At 49.7% G+C, this 17,695-nt stretch overlaps 1 protein-coding gene across 1 annotated transcript in view; it reads right to left on the reverse strand.

Annotated features, from left to right (window-relative positions):
* Positions 1 to 11: 11 nt before the first annotated feature.
* The window catches only part of ST8SIA2 (ST8 alpha-N-acetyl-neuraminide alpha-2,8-sialyltransferase 2), a 34,138-nt gene continuing 16,454 nt past the window's right edge, over positions 12 to 17,695 (reverse strand). Inside the window, exons 6-7 of the mRNA XM_010832179.1 lie at positions 16,277 to 16,570; positions 12 to 731 (exon numbers count right to left, since the gene is read on the reverse strand). Of these exons, the coding sequence (XP_010830481.1) occupies positions 446 to 731; positions 16,277 to 16,570 (580 nt within the window). The 3' untranslated portion in view covers positions 12 to 445. The remainder of the gene's footprint in view (positions 732 to 16,276; positions 16,571 to 17,695) is intronic.

Below are 17,695 nucleotides of genomic sequence, written 5' to 3' on the forward strand. Positions count from 1 at the left end.
CCCTCTGGGTCTTGGCTCACCCAGAATCCACATTTCTCAGAGGCTCGAGGCAGCTGTCCACAGGTCTCTCTGATCACCCGTGAGCCCAAAGACCTCTCCAATCCAGGAGGCAGCATGCCATCCCAAGTCGTGGGACTGGCTTCTTTTCACATCGAGTCCTTCTGCCCCCAAAGATGCACCGAGTCTCAATCTGGTCCAGGTGGGTTCTCCACACCTTCTTCTTGTGGCTTATCTGCCTAATGCTAGATGAACACCACACAGTTATAAATACTCAGGTCAATATATATATGCAGGAATAGATATATATATTCTGGTCACTGTTTTACACTTGAACAAAGAAAACCACTAGCCTGCTTGTTCTAGAGTCTGTGCCGCCCCGACTCCCATCTGCCTGTGGTGTAGCTGGCAGCAAATGTGAGCCACTGAGTCCCACCAGGCGCCCACCTTACGTGGCCCCGTCGCACTGGCCGACAGTCAGTTTCAAAGCTCCCTGCTCGTGGAGGCTCTTCAGGGCCTTGAACTCCAGGGGCATGGTGTGGGGGCTGGCCTGGGAGGTGTAGCCATACTTGAGGCTGTCGTAATAGTGGTACTTGACAGGATTCTGGTTCTGATCTAGTGGAAAGGGCCAGAAGCCATAGAGGTAGATCTGGTTGCAGAAACGCGTGGCCAGGGTGTACATCAAGAGGCCCGTGGTGGGTCTTTTGATGTGAACTTTGTTAGTCAGCCAGTATCTGGAGGAAAAAAGTGGAAAAAAAAAACACACAAAAAATTAACATGAGTTTATGAATTATACTTTCCAGGAAGGAGGAGACTTTTATCTTGCTCCACAGCCTGCCTCTTGCCACTCCAGCAACTGTAGATACCAATCGAGTGGCCAATTCCAAGGTCCTTTCACAGAGGACTGACAGCCACCATTTAAATTAATATTTTAATTGGAGGATAATTACGATATTGTGGTGGTTTTTGCCATATATCAACATGAATCAGCCACAGGTATGCATGTGTTCCCCCCATTCTGACACCCCTCCTCCTCCCTCCCCATCCCATCCTTCTGGGTTTGGGTGCCCTGCTTTATGCATCCAACTTGCACGGGTCCTCTGTTTTACATATGGTAATATACGTGTTTCAGTGAGATTCTCTCAAACCATTCCACCCTCTCCTCCCACAGAGTCCAAAAGTCTGCTCTTTATATCTGTGTCTTCTTTGCCACCATGTATGTAGGATTGTTAGTACTATCTTTCTAAATGCCACATATATATGTGCTAATATATAGTATTTGTCTTTCTCTTTCTGATTTACTTCACTCTGTATAATAGGCTCTAGGTTCATCCACCTCATTAGAACTAACTCAAATGTGTTCCTTTTTATAGCTGAGTAACATTCCATTGCGTATATGTACCACAACTTCCTTATCCATCCATCTGCCGATGGACATCTAGGTTCCTTCCATGCCCTAGCTAATGTAAATAGTGACAGCCATCATTTATCAAGTACTGGAACTGCCCTTAGGCTCTGTGCTTTCATATATGTGATTGGATGTAAAGAACACAAGCCTGTGAATACATGCAGATGCAGACACGAGGTTCAGAGATGGAGTGGCTTGCCCAAGGTCACCGAGGTAGAAAGGAAAGGACCTTGCCTCGAGCTCAGTGCATAGCAGTGCGTGTGTGCTCAGTCGTGTCCGACTCTTTGCGAGCCCATGGACTGTAGCCTGCCAGGTTCCTCTGTCCGTGGGATTTTCCCTGCAAGAATCCTGGAGAGGACTGCCGTTTCCTGCTCCAGGGGATCTTCCTGATCCAGGGACTGAACCCCAGTGTCTTGTGTCTCCTTTATTGGCAGCCAGATTCTTTACCACTGAGCCACCAGGGAAGCCCAGGCCTGTTGAAATCTAAAGCAGGGGTTGGCAAACCTTTTCTATAAAGGGCCAGGTGGCGCCACACTCCTGGCCTCTGCTGTCATAGCATTAAAAGCAGCCACAGACAACATACACAGGTGTGGCCGATCTTGGTGCTCTGGCCAGCTCTGATAAGGGGCCGCCTCTTGTGTGATCCCACTGCCTAGCGCCATGCCTGGGTTTGGCAGGGGTTGATGTCCTTGCCTCCTAAGCATCATCAGATTTCCTTCCCATCCCTGCCCACCAGCCCCACGACCCTCTGATGTGAGCTGCCCATCTCTGAGCACATGTGGCTTCCCTGGAGGGCTGGAGGCCGGGGGAAGGCAGCAGCAAATAGTGGCCTGCCCTATGCGGCTGGGTCCCACAGAGGAGTCTGCCAGGAGTGTTAGAGGAGACATGGGCGGGGTGGGGAAGAGTTCTTGCTGTTGTCTAGTCTCTAAGTCGTGCCCGACTCTTTGCAATTCCATGGACTGTAGCCCACCAGGCTCCTCTGTCCATGGGATTTTTCAGGCAAGAATACTGGGGTGGGTTGCCATTTCCTTCTCCAGGGGATCCTCCTGACCCAGGGATCGAACCCACGTCTCCTGTATGGGGAAGAGTGGAGCCTTAGGCTAAGGGCTTCCTGTGAGTGAGGCACTGAGCTTCCTCCATACATAGAGGGCCTCAGTTTACCTGCACAAGAAAACAGAAAGGAAGAAACCACCTCCATTGCACCGACTAAGCGACAGAGATTGAAAGGGGGTTTCAGTGACAGTTCTGTCAACAGCCACCTGTGTGTCCTTGAGCAAGTCGCTTCTCCCTGCTGAACCCACGTTTCACATTTATACAATGATGGGGCACAGACCGAGGGACCACCAAGACAGCCTCCAGGGGCTTCCCAGGTGGCTCAGTGGTAAAGAACCCACCTGCCAGTGCAGGAGACGCAGGTTCTATCCCTGGGCTGGGAAGACCCCCTGGAGAAGGAAATGGCAACCCACTCCAGCATTCTTGCCTGGAGAATCCCATGGACAGAGGAGCCTGGCGGGCTACAGTCCACGGGGTCACAAAGAGTCAGACACGACTGAGCGACTAACAACAACAAAGACAGCCTCCAAGTTCCATATAATCCAGAAGTGGGAAAACGGCCACTCTCGTTGTCCTCACTTTTGTTTCCCATCATGGTTTTTCTCCTGCTTGGATTTAGAATGAGAGTGTGGTCCAACCTCTTTCTCTCTAGTAAAACCTTCCACTTACCCTATGCTGAGCCCCTTTATTTTTTTTTATTTAAAAATATTTTTTGGCCACATCGCATGGCATGCTGGATCTTCCTTGATCAGGTATCAAACCCGTGCCCCCTGCACTGGAAGTGTGGAGTCTTAATTATTGGACGGTCAGGGATGTCCTGAAGCCTTGTAAGTGTAATGTGTGTGCTCAATGACACTGAGCTGAGCTTGGGGGGACCCTGTGGGGTGAAGGCAGGGCAAGTGCAAGGAATAGAAGAATCCACAAGAGAGCAGCTGGTCCCTGCTAAGTGCTTATCTACGTCGGCTTAACCACCTCTAGCAACAGCAGCTCATCCCCTCCTGAGCTAGTCCATTGCACTTTCAGCTTTAACTCAACGCTTCTCACCCTAGGCTGCCCACTGGAATCGCCTGCAGCTTTAAGAGGACCGAGGCCTGGCTCCCACCATCCAGGTGCAGCCTGGACACTGAGATTTTTAAAACCTCCCCCAGTAAATTCAACTGTACAGCCAAGGCTAAGAAGCCCTGCTCTAACTGGCAGGCAGTTCTGCCACAAGAACCTAAGAAGGAGACTTGTTTAGAGAAAAGAGAGGGGTAAAAGTAAGCATGAGGCGTAGTCACAGAGCTTTAAAGACAACTGGGCCTGGGGACCTCATCCAGCTTAGCAACCTGGCAAGGGGATATAACTGAACGAGCTGGGACACGTGTGGAGGGAAAACTGACACTGGCCTCTGTGTTGCCAAGGCAACAGGGAGCAGCATGCTCTGTAGCATCTAATAGGGTGCCCGGTTTTACGGCTGTCCTGTGTGGTGGTGTCAAATTTTCTAATTTTTTCAAAGCTATCCGAAATCTGGATTTTCAAGCAATTTCTCCAAAATTTTAAATGTTGGCAACTAATTTAAAACATTAAAAAAAAATCACGTGGGTCCCTCTTGAGTGAGTTAATAGACCACATCTGTGAGTAATCCACGGGCCTCCTGGATCGAACTCGTTTCCATCTCTCAATTTACAGAGGAAAAAATGAGAATCCAGGGTGACCTGCCCGAGAAGAGGCAAACTTCTCACGCAGCTGGTCACATAGAGCTCGGATAAATGCGGCTTCCCGCCTCCTGTGTCCCGGGCTGTTTGCGCTCCATGGTGATTCTGCGGGGGAGGGTGTCGGGGCTGAGATGAGCTAGCTGCAGCCGCTGTTGATGGTATCCAGAGACACACGAACCACAGGCTGTGTCCCCACATGGGAGCATCTCACAGATTGCTCACTTTCTGAGATATTCAAGCCTAACAACAGCCACATGCCATACTCGGGATTTGTGGTTTGTTTATTTTCTGATCGCAAGGCTTTAGCAGGGTAAGACCTTTAGAAATTCTTTTTTTTTTTTTTTTTTCTGGCCATTGATGCTTTGCCCAGAGAGGGGCTGGGAAGAATGAAACCAGTGGGGAAATGTCCAAGTAGCTCCTAGGTGGGTCTGAGGTTACCCAGACCTGTGCTGTGCCCTCCTCATAGATACGCCTGTCCCCTACATGTCCTCTGGGTGAACCCTCCCTGCCGCCCCCAAACTAAGCTCATGAATCATGTCTTCCTGGAAATGCTCCCTTTGTTCCCCTCTCTTCTCCTCTGCTCAAACTGAGTTAGTCATTCCCCTGTTATTACCATGAGTTTTATTTCCATGTTTCCTATTGTGCTTCTCAACCCAGGCTGATCCTTCATGACTGTCTGGGTTGGACTCCCACTACACTGTGATCTCCCCACGCCGTACCCTCCTTTGTGGGTGATCAGAGGCCCTTGGCTCGGTGTGTGCTGCAGCCAAGGCACCGTGGCAGAGACAGCATCACTCGACCAGTTCTCCGTGGGCTCGCCTAAGTCTCTCAGCATCCCTTGTCAAAGAGCTGGGGTCACGTGACCAGTTCTGGCCAATGGGCTGCAGCTGGAAATGCCCCCTGCTGGACTCAAGGTTCCTCCAGTGCTTTTTTTTCCTGCCTTGGAAAACCTCAATGACTCCTGGAAAGATGTCAGCCTAAGATAGAAGAAACCTAGGTCCTTGAATCGCTGGTTGGAAGAGAGCCCCCACCAACCCACATCACACTTTGTGAGGATGGGAAACTTCTGTTGTGCGAAATCACAAGGGCTCCGGGGATTGTTATTGTAGCATAAACTAGAATTGATTATCCTGGTTTCCATGGTGCTCGGCAAGTGCTGGACTTAAATGGAATTGCAAAAGGGGAAGTGGTAGTAAAGGAGTGGGGTGGCTAGCAGTGCACGAAGCTTTGTGAGTCTGACTGGCTGGGACAGGAAGAGAAATGCCCAGCCTCTCAAATCTGCTGCACAGGATCGCTCAGCGAAAGGTATTAGGAGCAAAAGAGGCTCCACAGTGAACTGAGCTCAGCGGCAGGAGGGACCCTCTCATTTCCGATTCTGCCTCTCTGGGTAAACGAGAACTCCCGAGCGAGGTCTGACAGGGACATGGGGCCACCGTCTAACGAGCAGCTTGTTCTAGAAGCTGGTGGAGTTATGCAGGAACAAATCACTCTCCATTTCCTTTATCTCTCCTTAGCCATCCTGGCCAATTTAGAGACAGTGTGCATGGCCGACTTGTAGACGATTTCTTTTCCTTAGGATAACAGCTGGGTGTTGAAACACAAACTAATTAATTTTGCCTTCCCAAATGAGGTTAGCTGGGTGTATCTGGGATGCTGCATTGACAATGCACCTTTAAATATACCAGTCTGGAGGTTTTAATTAGAAGGCAAAGTAATCTCCAAGAAGGCAGTAATTATTTTTCAAAGCGGTTACCCCAATTGCCAAGACGATTAAGCACCATGTTTTACGAGCGTGGACGGCAATAAATGAGGAGGGCCAAAAATCATCGCCAAAGCGCCTTTTTTGTCTGTCTCCCTGGGTTCCTGTGCTGAGTACATGGCAAGCACGGTGGTTGCCACTTTCAGAAAAAGTGGCCAAGAGGGCTTTCTCTAAGCTGAAAGCACTTCATGGGATATGGCGCATATCATCCCTAAGGAACAGCAATGTGTCACAGGTGGTCGCTGAGGGACTCTTGGTGATGCTTTGCACAGATCAGCAGCAAAGCCAGGAGCAGGGCTCTCAGACAGCCTGGTCTCTCATCGTCTACATCGGCAGCCAGCGGTGGTCCAGGGACCCCACAGCTCATCACTGTCCTTTCCTTGGGAGTGCATGAGAGCTCTGGCGTCTTGGTGGGATCTCAGGATGTGGCTTTCCAGGTTTGTGGAAGTGGAGATTGGAGATTTGTTTCAGAGGTTGGGGTAAACCTGCAGAGCTGGGCAAACCCTGGGGATTCTTGAGGCCAATGCCTGGTCCCCAGGCCTCCATGCTTACCCAAGTTGGTGCTCTCAGTGAGCCAGGCTAGCCTCAAGTCTGACCATGCCACCAATAGAGCCCCCATGACTCCTGGGGTCCACAGGAGGACATCCAACACCCTCAGCCCGACCGGTGAAGTCCTTGAGATCTGGGCTTGAAACCCCTCCCACCATCTGGCATGCACAGCCACACTATTACCAGGGACTCCCGGCTTCTTCCAGGACACCACTACCTCCTACTTCTCCTGGCTGGCAACTCCTTCTGACAGTCTCAGCTTCAATGCCACTTCCTGCAGGAAGCCTTCCAGGACCTGCCTGGATGCTTCTGTGTCCTGTGTGCTGTTCTTTTCCTATCCTAGCACCGACCATGCTATAATGACTTGTTTGCTTGTCTTTCTCCTCCCCTACCATTTAAATTTCTATGACAAGTGGGTTGACTTTCTGCTTCCATATTACCCCAGATCCAAGTATAGCTCATCTACAAAGTGGGTGCTTCACAATCTTTATTTAATGAAGCAATGAGTGAAGATGAGCAAGTAGAGGCTAGTGTTTGCCTTTGGGGGAACTGGCAGGAGAGGTGAAGGAGTCCAGCCTTACCCCAAACCCTTCTAGGCAGACACTGGATCCTCACGTGTGAAAGGTAGGCTTACAGCATCCTAGACAGTATGTTGCCCAAAGAAAGGAGGACAAACAAGATGCTGGTTACTTAAGGGGTTCTTCCTGCTACATATGGGTCGGGCAGCTCCCTGCTCAGGGAGTCAAAAGACAGCCACTCTCGCACAGATATTGCATCTGTCCTAGGGGCCATGCAAGGACCTGGCAAAACCATTTCCTGGGGGTTTAAACCTTCTGGCTAGGGCTTTCCTGGTGGCTCAGTGGTAAAGAATCAGCCTGCCAATGCAGAAGATACAGGCTTGATTACTGTTTTGGGAAGATCTCACATGCCTTGGATCTCACAACTATACCCGTGTGCCACAACTACTGAGCCTGTGCTCTAGAGCCCTGTGAGCCGTGCCTACTGAGCCCATATGCTGCAACTAGTGAAGCCCGTGCACCCTGGAGCCCGTGCTCCGCCACGGTGCAATGAGAAGCCCGCGCACCACAACTTGGGCGTAGCCCCACCCGCTGCAACTACAGAAAAGCCCATGCAGCAACAAAGACCCAGCACAACAAAAACACAACAGAACAAGAAACACCTTCAGGCTAGATTCTAGAATCTAAACTGCTGCTGCTGCTACTGCTAAGTCACTTCAGTCCTGTCCGACTCTGTGCGACCCCGTAGACGGCAGCCTACCAGGCTCCCCCGTCCCTGGGCTTCTCCAGGCAAGAACACTGAAGTAGGTTGCCATTTCCTTCTCCAATGCCTGAAAGTGAAAAGTGAAAGTGAAGTCGCTCAGTCGTGTCCGACCCTCAGCGACCCCATGGACTGCAGCCCACCAAGCTCCTCTGTCCATGGGATTTTCCAGCCAAGAGCACTGGAGTAGGGTGCCATCGCCTTCTCCAAGAATCTAAACTGATGCCACGCCAAACAGAAAATATATATTTATATATTTAACCTCACTCATAATGGAAGGAATCCAATTTCACACAACAATCAGATGTCATTTTTTCATCAGATTGGCAGAGATAGCAGGTATTAATAATATGTCATGTTGGCGAGGTTAAGGGAAAACAGGTATTTTCAATAATCATATGTGGGAGTTTAAATTGGTACCTACCTCTAGGTTGGGCAATTTGGCAATCTCCAGGAAAACTAACAATGTGTGTCTCAAAAACCATCTCTTTGTAGCGACGGCACATCTAAAAAGCAAGCCTACATACATATGTGTGTAGATGTCAGACTCGGATGATCTCTGTAATAATGATTATACCAGCAGAAGATTGGTAAAGCCTGTGATGCCCACTGATGCCTTCTGCTTACAGAAATTATGGTCCAGATATGGTGGACTGTTAGGCAGCTGTGAAGGAGAATGAAGTGGTGCATGTCGATATGGAATAATTTTCAGAATTTAGCAAATGCAGTACTTAAAACATGCTCCCTAAGGTGTGCAAGTGGATATCTCTGGAAGGTTACACATAGAAAAACCAGTTTAACAGGCTGTCTCTGTGGAGAAGGGCTCATTTTTCACTTGAAATCCTTCTGTACTATTTGACTTTTTCTTTGGACTATGTACACTGCTATTAAAAAAAAAAAGGAGACAATCCATTAAAAATGACCAAATACCGCCTGTGATTTAACGCTCCAGTCCTTCTTCCCTTTCTTTAGGTGACACCACCATGAGCTTCCCTGGTGGCTCAGCTGGTAAAGAAACTGCCTGTAATGCAGGAGACCCAGGTTTGATTGCTGGGTTGGGAAGATCTACAGAAGGAAATGGCAACTCATTCCAGTATTCTTGCCTGGGGAAATCCCATGGACAGAGAAGCCTGGCCGGCTACAGTCCAGACAGGGGTGGTAAGAGCTGGATACGACTTAGCGACTAAACCTCCACCATGGAACACACTTTCACATTCCATATCCGTGTTCGCTGGAGGAGACTGGGCAAACCACTACCACGTGCCTTGTGGCCAAAGAAAGCAAAACATAAAACAGAAACAGTATTGTAACAAATTCAGTACTTTTAAAAATGGTCCACATCAAAAAAAAAAAATCTTTAAAAAAATCTATAAAAAAACCCAAAACTCATTATGTTGAAGTCATATCTCCCAGTACTTCAGAATGTGACCTTTGGAGACAAAAGTCTTTACAGAGATAACCAAGTTAGAGTGAGGTTATGAGACTGAGTTCTAATCTAATCCAACTGATGTCCTTAAAGCTGGAGACAGACACACAGGGAGGATGATGAGGACGGCCATCTATAAGCCACAGAAAGACACATGGAACAGATTCTTCCCCCAAAGCCCCCAGAAGAATTTCTAGCTTCCAAACTGTAGGGCAACACATTTCTGTTCTTTAGGTCACCTGCCCTGTGGTGCTGTTATAGGACCCCTTGCAAACTAACACACTCGCTGTATAATATGGATTTCCCTTTCCACTGCCCAGGAAGGGGCATGCCTTGCACACTGGACATCTCCAAGAATGCGGAATTCATCTGTTCCTAAGAGGCAACCATCATTTCAGATGATCGTATTTGATGGAATGTTCTTCCCAGTGTCCATAGGAAACTGGACTCACTCTAGATCAGGGGTCCCCAACCTCCAGGTCATGGACTGGTACGTCCTGTCATATCAGTGGCAGCCTTAGAGTAAAGTGCACAATTAATGTAATGTTCTAGAATAAAACCATCCCCTACACTGGCCCATGAAAAAAGTTGTTTTCCATGAAATTGGTCCCTGGTGCCAAAAAGGTTGGGCTTCCCAGGTGGTGCTATTGGTAGATAACCAGCCTGCCAATGCAGGTAGACATAAGATACGTGGGCTTGATCCCTGGGTTGGGAAGATCTCCTGGAGGAGGGCATAACGACCTACTCCAGTATTCTTGCCTGGAGAGTCCCATGGACAGAGGAACCTGGCGGGCTACAGTCCATAAGGTCACAGAGTCGGATCCGACTGAAGTGACTTAGCACGAATGCACACCAAAAAAGGTTGGGGACTGCTGCTATAGATTCTTTCCCAGAACTCATTCCACACCTGCAGCCTCACAGCCCATATCAGTGACTCTTTCAAGGCAGCAGCCTTCATTTAATGATTTTTGTGTTTCCCCAGCACAGGCCTGGAAGCCTCAAGGTGTCTGTAAATATTTGCTGAATGAAGAAAGACTGCTGCCATGCTCTTTGGAGACTTCTTTTTCCAAATCCTTTCAACTTTTGAATTTCTTTGCCTCTGTGGCCCCTCTCCAGCCTGGTACCCAAAACTGAATGGGATTCTCCGAGTGGGATTTGACCAAGGTGTAACTGAACTCCCTGACTCTCAAAGATGTAATCCATCCATCCATCGCTAAGGATGTGTACTGTTAAGATCACGTTATCCCTTTGAGCGACCACACCTCTGCTGATGGTTGGTACTGCTGATCCCTCTGTACCCATACAATCGTTTGGAACCTAAGTAGAGAGTCTTGAATTCATTCATTCATATGAAATGTCTTCCTCTTGGATTGGCTCATTGTTTCAGCCTGACAAGGGCTTCCCTCATGCTTAGATGGTAAAGAATTCTCCTGAGATGTGGGAGACCCAAGTTCGATCCCTGGGTTGGGAAGATCCCCTGGAGAAGGGAATGGCTGCCCACTCCAGTGTTCTTGCCTGGAGATTTTCACCGACAGAGGAGCCTGGTGGGCTATAGTCCATGGGGTTGCAAAGAGTCGGACATGACTGAGTGACTAACACTTTCACTTCAGCCTGATAAGAGAAATTTGGATTCAACGCTGAGGACCCAAATATTGGGAATTCCCCCAAAGTCACACCACCTGTGAATTTGCTAATCAGACAACTGACGGCTTCATGTGCATCTGTGCTGTTGTTTAGTTGTTGGGTCTTGTCTGACTCTTTGCAACTCCATGGACTGTAGCCCACCAGGCTCCTCTGTCCATGGAATTCTTCAGGCAAGAATACCAGAGTGGGTGGGTTTCCATGCCCTCCTCTAGGGGATCTTCCTGACCCAGGGATTGAACCTGCATCTCCTATGTCTCCCACATTGGCAGGGGGATTCTTTACCACTGAACCACCTGGGAAGCCCCTGCCTTCATGTAAGTCACAGGTAAAAAAAATGGGGACAGTTGGCAGGACAGGAGGCTGGTAGTCAATCAATCAGTGACCCTGGGGCATCAGTGGTCAACAGACAGAGATCAGTCTTTCTGTCAAGGACACGGGAACAGGGTGGTGGTGGGAGGAGCATAGAGCTTGGAAACCTCTGTTGTGGATTCTGATTCCCCTCCTGCCCATCTGAGTGAGCTCGGGTGATTCTCTCTTAGCTTTCCTGAGCCTGTTTCCTTATGAGTAAAATGGGTTTGGAAATAGACTCTATCTCATACGTTTGTTCCGAGGCGTGCTGACCTTCCTGTTTGTTCTGCCTGGTGGGGAAGCTGCCCTGTGTTTGGGACAGTGGTGCTGTGCACATGGAGTCTTGATACGCTGCTCCCCACTGTGGTTTGCTAAGACCACCTGTGCAGTGCAGCAGCTCCCAGCCCCCTGAACTCATAGTGCGCCCCAATACAGAAGTGGGTGGGTGTGAATTTCTACTGCATCTGGGACACTGCATTAAAGTGAGCCACCGTGGTTCAGGGCAGGGTTGTGACTCTCACTGGCTGGGTGACTTCATACAAGTCACGAAACTTGTCTGGGCATCGGCTTCCTCATTTGTAGAACAGAGGCACAGGGTGTCTCAGAGTCAATTCCCACTCGACAGTCCCATCAGCAAGCACAGGGATGCCAATTTCCTCGCACTTGTTATTTTTCACTGCTTTGATAACAGCCATCCTAGTGGGTGCGAAGTGGCAATGCGTTATGGTTTTGGATATTCCCCTAGAGATTAGTGATGTTGAGCACTTTTTCATGTGCTTATTGGTCCCCTGTATATCTTCTTTGGAGAAATGTCTATTGAAATCTTTGGCCGTTGTTGAAGTAGGTTGTTTGGTTTTTTTGTTGCTGAGTTATTGGAGTTCTCTATATATTCTGGATGTTAATCCCTTGGTAGATACATGATTTGCAAATATTTTCTCCTGTTCTATGGTTTGTTTTTTAACTCTCTTGATGTGCTCTTTTTTTGGCACACGCAGAGTTTTAATTTTGACAAAGTCCATTTTTATCTATTGTGTTGTTGTTGTTGCCTGTTCTTTTCAAGTCATAGTTAGGAAACCATTGCCAAACCCAAGATTATAGAGATTCGCCTATGCTTTTCTGTGACAGTGAATTTCTTCTAAATGAACAGTACACTTTAAAATAGTTAAAATGGGATACTCTCAAAAAAAAAAAATAACAAATGTTGGTAAGGATGTGGAGAAATTGGAACTCTTGTACGCTGCTGGTGGACTGTAAAGTGATGTGCCACTGTGGAAAACTACGGAGGGGCCTAAAAAAGTGAAAAATAGAACCACCGTATAATCCAAGAATTCCATTTCTGAGTGTATATCCAAGAGAACAGAAAGTAGGTTCTCAAAGAGATATTTGCACACCCATCTTCATAGCAACACTATTGCCCAGAGTCAAGAGGTAAAAACAACCTAAATGTCCATTGATGGATGAAAGGACAAAGCATGACGTCTATACACAATAGAATGCTATCCAGCCTGCAGAACTGAGGGAGTTCCGACACACATGGGTGGACCCTGAGGACATTACATTAAACGCAGCAGGCCAGTCACAGAGAAGAAGACGCTGTACTACTTTACTTATATGAAGTGTCTTTTAGGGGAACTAATGGGCTCCCCTGGTGGCTCAGACGGTAAAGAATCTGCCTGCAATGCAGGAGACCCGGGTTCGATCCCGGGGTCGGGAAGATCCCCTAGAGAAGGAAGTGGCTACCCACTCCAATATTCTTGCCTGGAGAATTCCATGGACAGAGGAGCCTGGTGGATACAGTTCACGGGGTCACAAAGAGTCAGACACAACCGAGCAACTTACACATATGAGGTATCGAAAGTAGCCACATTTATAGACACTGAAGTAGAATGGTGGTTACCAGGGCTTGGATTTATGGGGAAAAGGGGACTTGTGTTTAATGCGTACAGAATTTTGGATTTGAAAGATTAAACACTTCTGGAGATCTGTTTCACAACAATATGAATATGCTGGACACTACTGAACTGTACAGATAAAAATGGTTAAAATGGTAAATTTTATGTGGTGCATATTTTACCACAATAAGTAGTGTTTATCTGGTCCCACTTCATAAACAGGGGTGAGACTGGATTAAAAACCTCATAAACAGATTTTTAATAAGGAAATGAGATTATTCTGCAAACTACAGCCCATCTTGGAACTTTGAAATGAAGAGCTCCTGACAGGTGAATTTGACTTGGTCCATTGTTCTTTAGGAACCTTTATCAAATGGAGCCTAAATGTACTTTCCTTTCTGTGGTTTCACCCTCTGATCCTGATTCTACCTCTTGAGCCTACAGAACAAGTCTGCTCCCTGGGCTGGTGGTTGGAGGCAGCTGCCGGGATCGCAGCAGCCATGGCTGCCTGCCTGCCTGTCTTCCCTGTGTTGGCACAGGACACCCTGTCTAGTGCTGATGACGGGACCTTCTGTCATAGCTACTGCTCCCCAGTGGATACAGAGAGAAAGTGGGGCTTGTGGGACAAGCTACCTGGTCCAGCTTGTTACACAACTAAGGGAGTAACCGAGCTGGACGTGAACCCAGGTGTCCCTACCTCCCAAAGCCACGTTTCTGATGCTAGGCCAGATCGCCTCTTAGCCAGCTTCCCCCTCAGCCTTCTTCTCTATGGCCCCTTGGTTCCCCCTCAGCCTTCTTCTCTATGGCCCCTTGGTTCCCCCTCAGCCTTCTTCTCTATGGCCCCTTGGTTCCCCCTCAGCCTTCTTCTCTATGGCCCCTTGGTTCCCCCTCAGCCTTCTTCTCTATGGCCCCTTGGTTCCCCCTCAGCCTTCTTCTCTATGGCCCCTTGGTTCCCCCTCAGCCTTCTTCTCTATGGCCCCTTGGTTCCCCCTCAGCCTTCTTCTCTATGGCCCCTTGGTTCCCCCTCAGCCTTCTTCTCTATGGCCCCTTGGTTCCCCCTCAGCCTTCTTCTCTATGGCCCCTTGGTTCCCCCTCAGCCTTCTTCTCTATGACCCCTTGGTCTTTTCTGAGGTTTCTTTGTTCTGCGCCCCTTATCAGCCCATTCTTCTTCTTGCAGAAAACACCAGATAAGCTCCCATCAAGACAGAGGCAAGCCCTTCCTCTCAATACAGACACTGTTCATCTTCCCAATGATCCCTACTGGACACAAACCCTCCGAGGCCCAGTGTCCCCAAAGAGGGAGGGGGTCCTTGGCAGAAGTCAGTCCCAAGCCCCTGGAGCCCTCATCCCCCACCTCTTCCGCTTGCTAAAAGGAGAAGGCCTCCCCATTTGTCTCTCCTGGTGTATTTCCTCCTGGGAGTTCCCGCAAAGGAAGACGTGGCAATCTCAGGATTAACAGCCTGTTTGTTTAAAGGGTTTATTACTGGCTCTTAATGCTATTTTGACAGGTGAAAGTGAGTCAATTATAGCTGGAAATAGCTCTGGCTGCATCGTTTCTTCCAGGTGGTTGCCCACTCCCCAGCCAAGGGACTTTTTCTCTCTTTACCAAAAGGCAGTTCATCTCCTTCCCTTATATCCTCTGACCTCCAAATCACATAAAGACCTCTTTACAGGAAGAAATGACGTTCAAGGCATGGAGACTGAACCGGTGAGTTGGGGTTGCTGTGACAGCCCCGCTCTGGGAGGGGATGAGCTGAGCTGAAAGTTGCTCAGTCGTGTCTGGCCCATTGTGACCTCATGGACTGTTGCCCGCTAGGCTCCTTTGTCCATGGAATTCTCCAGGGAAGAATACCGGAGTGGGTTGCCATTCCCTTCTCCAGGGGATCTTCCTGACCTAGAGATTGAACCTGGGCCTCCTGCATTGCACGATGATTCTTCACTGTCTGAGCCACCAGGGCAGCTGCCTGTAGGGGGGTGAAGTGGGAGCTAAAGGGAGGCTTGACAGGTCAGCCTCCAGGATGAGGGATGTGGCCTAGTGAGCCCTGGTCCATACAAGTATCACCCAGCTGCATCAGCCACGAGTGTCTCTCACTGCATGTTTTCCTTGGTCTTTCTTGGGGGCAATGTGCTTCTGCACTGATACATACTCTAATGAGACCAGTGTGGGTCACAGGCTTGGGTGCCTCGAGGGGTCACCTTTATGAGAATAGCACGAGTCCTTTCTGGGCGGCTCAGAGGGCTTCCCAGGTCACACCAAGTTAGGCTGAGGCCCAAGTGAAGATCATTCCAGTGTCCCTCGGAAACTGTCCTACGACACCAGGGCAAGACTGGGAACTGCCAGGTGACTGGATGAGTCATTAGGTGCAGGACCAAGATGGGGGTCAGGACTGTGGTGGGTACATTTGTAACAGACATCTCATACTTAACATGTCCGAGAAAGACCTCTGCTTCTCAACATGCCAAAACACACACAAACTTCCCCCAAATTCTCCCATCGCAGAAAATGACACCACTGACCAAGCATCTGCTCTACCTCTAATCTTGACAGTCGCCTTGGGTTTTTCTCTTTCTCTCACCCCTTGAGGTCCTTAAACAGAACCTACTGGCAAGTCCTGCTGTGGCTACTCCAAATGGCTTCCCCGGCGGCTCAGAGAGCAAAGAATCTGCCTGCAATGCAGGAGACCCAGGCTCTATCCCTGGGTCGGGAAGATCCCGTGGAGAAGGGCATGGCAACCCACTCCAGTATTCTTGCCTAGGAAATCCCATGGGCAGAGGAGCCTGGCAGGCTACAGTCTGTGGCTTTCACAAAAGAGTTGGACATGACTGAGCGACTAACACTTAGATACTACTCCAAATGTTCTCGCAAATCTGGCCACACTGTGGCACATTCACGTCCACCATCCCAGTCTAAACTACTGTAAGTCCCACCCTGGACTCCTACAAGAGCTTCCCAACAAATATTCCTACTTCTGTTCCTTCCCCCTTACAGTTCCTTCTCCGCTCAACAGCTGTCGGAGGATCATTCTCCACGCGGCTCTCTGGGCAAGCAATACCTTTCGGTCAACACCGGCATGCCACATGCTGCCCATCTGCCGACCCACTTCTCCAGGACACGAGGCTCAGAGAGGCCAGGCGACTTGCAGAATTAGATAACCAGTGAGTGGGGGCTGCAGACGCAGCTGGGAAAGGAGTACGCCCCCCGCCCTTCCCGCACCCCGGGCCGCTCACCCGCGGACGGCGTGCAGCAGGCGCAGAGAAGGGTAGGCGGTACGCACGTTGACGTGGTGCTTCAAGATGAGCTCGTTGACCCACTCGACCCGCTGCTTGCCGCCCCTGGCCATGAAGGCGGGAATCCACAGGATGCTGCCGTTGAGGCTGTGCAGCCGCTGCAGCAGCTTCTCCCGCCACGTGGCATTGACCAAGTCCTCGAAGGCCCGCTGGACGACGGAGGGGTTCATGGTCACCAGGTCAGTCTTAAGCCCCACATCCCGGGCATACTCCTGCACGGGCGCCAGGTTGCACCTGCCGGAGAAAAAGGCAGCAATGTATGATCCTTCGGGGAAAGCTGAGGCACCACTGCGTATCCTTAACTGTATCCATCCTTTACTCTCTTTGCTTCCTCCTCATCCCCAAACAAAGACCCAGGGCATCTTCCTGCACTTTCTGGTCCCTCTGGCATCCCTGTTCCTTCTTCTCCTGCTATGTATATTTATCGGGTCCTTAGCATATTCGTGGAGAAGGCAATGTCACCCCACTCCAGTACTCTTGCCTGGAAAATCCCATGGACAGAAGAGCCTTGTGGGCTGCAGTCTGTGGGGTCGCGAAGAGTCAGACACAACTGAGAGATTTCACTTTCACTTTTCACTTTCATGCATTGGAGAAGGGAATGGCAACCCACTCCAGTGTTCTTGCCTGGAAAACCCCAGGGACGGGGGAGCCTGGTAGGCCACAGTCCATGGGGTCACAAAGAATCAGAGATGACTGAGCACTCTCTCTCTCTAGCACATTCATAGAAACTTGCTGGGCCCAGGAGTGGTAAGGTGCCTGCTTTCTGGTGCTCAGGATGTTGGAGAAGAGCCCTCAGCCCACATGGTGACCATGTTACAGGCAAGTGTGACCAGGTCACATCAGGTGACAGCGCGTGGACTCCAAAGACACACTCCTGGGTTCAGAATTCAGCTCTGATACTTTCTACCTGGGCTCCCCAGGTGGTGCTAGTGGTAAAGAACCTTCCTGCCAATGCAGGAGACACAAGAGATGCAGGTTCAGTCCCCGGGTCGGGAAGATCCCCTGCAGGAGGAAACGACAACCCACTCCAGTATTTTTGCCTGGAGAATCCATTGGATGGAGGAGCCGGGCGGGCTATGGTCCACAAAGTCACCCAGAGTCAGATACGACTGAAGCGACTGAATATGTTCTACCTGTGTGACTCCAGGTAACCTGCTCAGCCTCTCTGCGCTTTCTGAGAGCTCCCCCGCTGGCTAAGGAACAGCCACAACAGCTTCCGTGATGGAGGTCACAGCAGGGCCCCCTCCCAGGGATGGAAGCAGTCCCCAGACACCGGCGGTACTTAGAAAGCTGCTGGATCACAGGGAGAGCTCAGTACATGTTCAGTTACCAGCATCCTCCCAGGGAGGAGGCGCTTCA

The sequence above is a fragment of the Bison bison genome, unplaced genomic scaffold (genome assembly GCF_000754665.1).
Source record: "Bison bison bison isolate TAMUID 2011002044 unplaced genomic scaffold, Bison_UMD1.0 scf7180017860443, whole genome shotgun sequence".
In the NCBI taxonomy this organism is placed as follows: domain Eukaryota; kingdom Metazoa; phylum Chordata; class Mammalia; order Artiodactyla; family Bovidae; genus Bison; species Bison bison.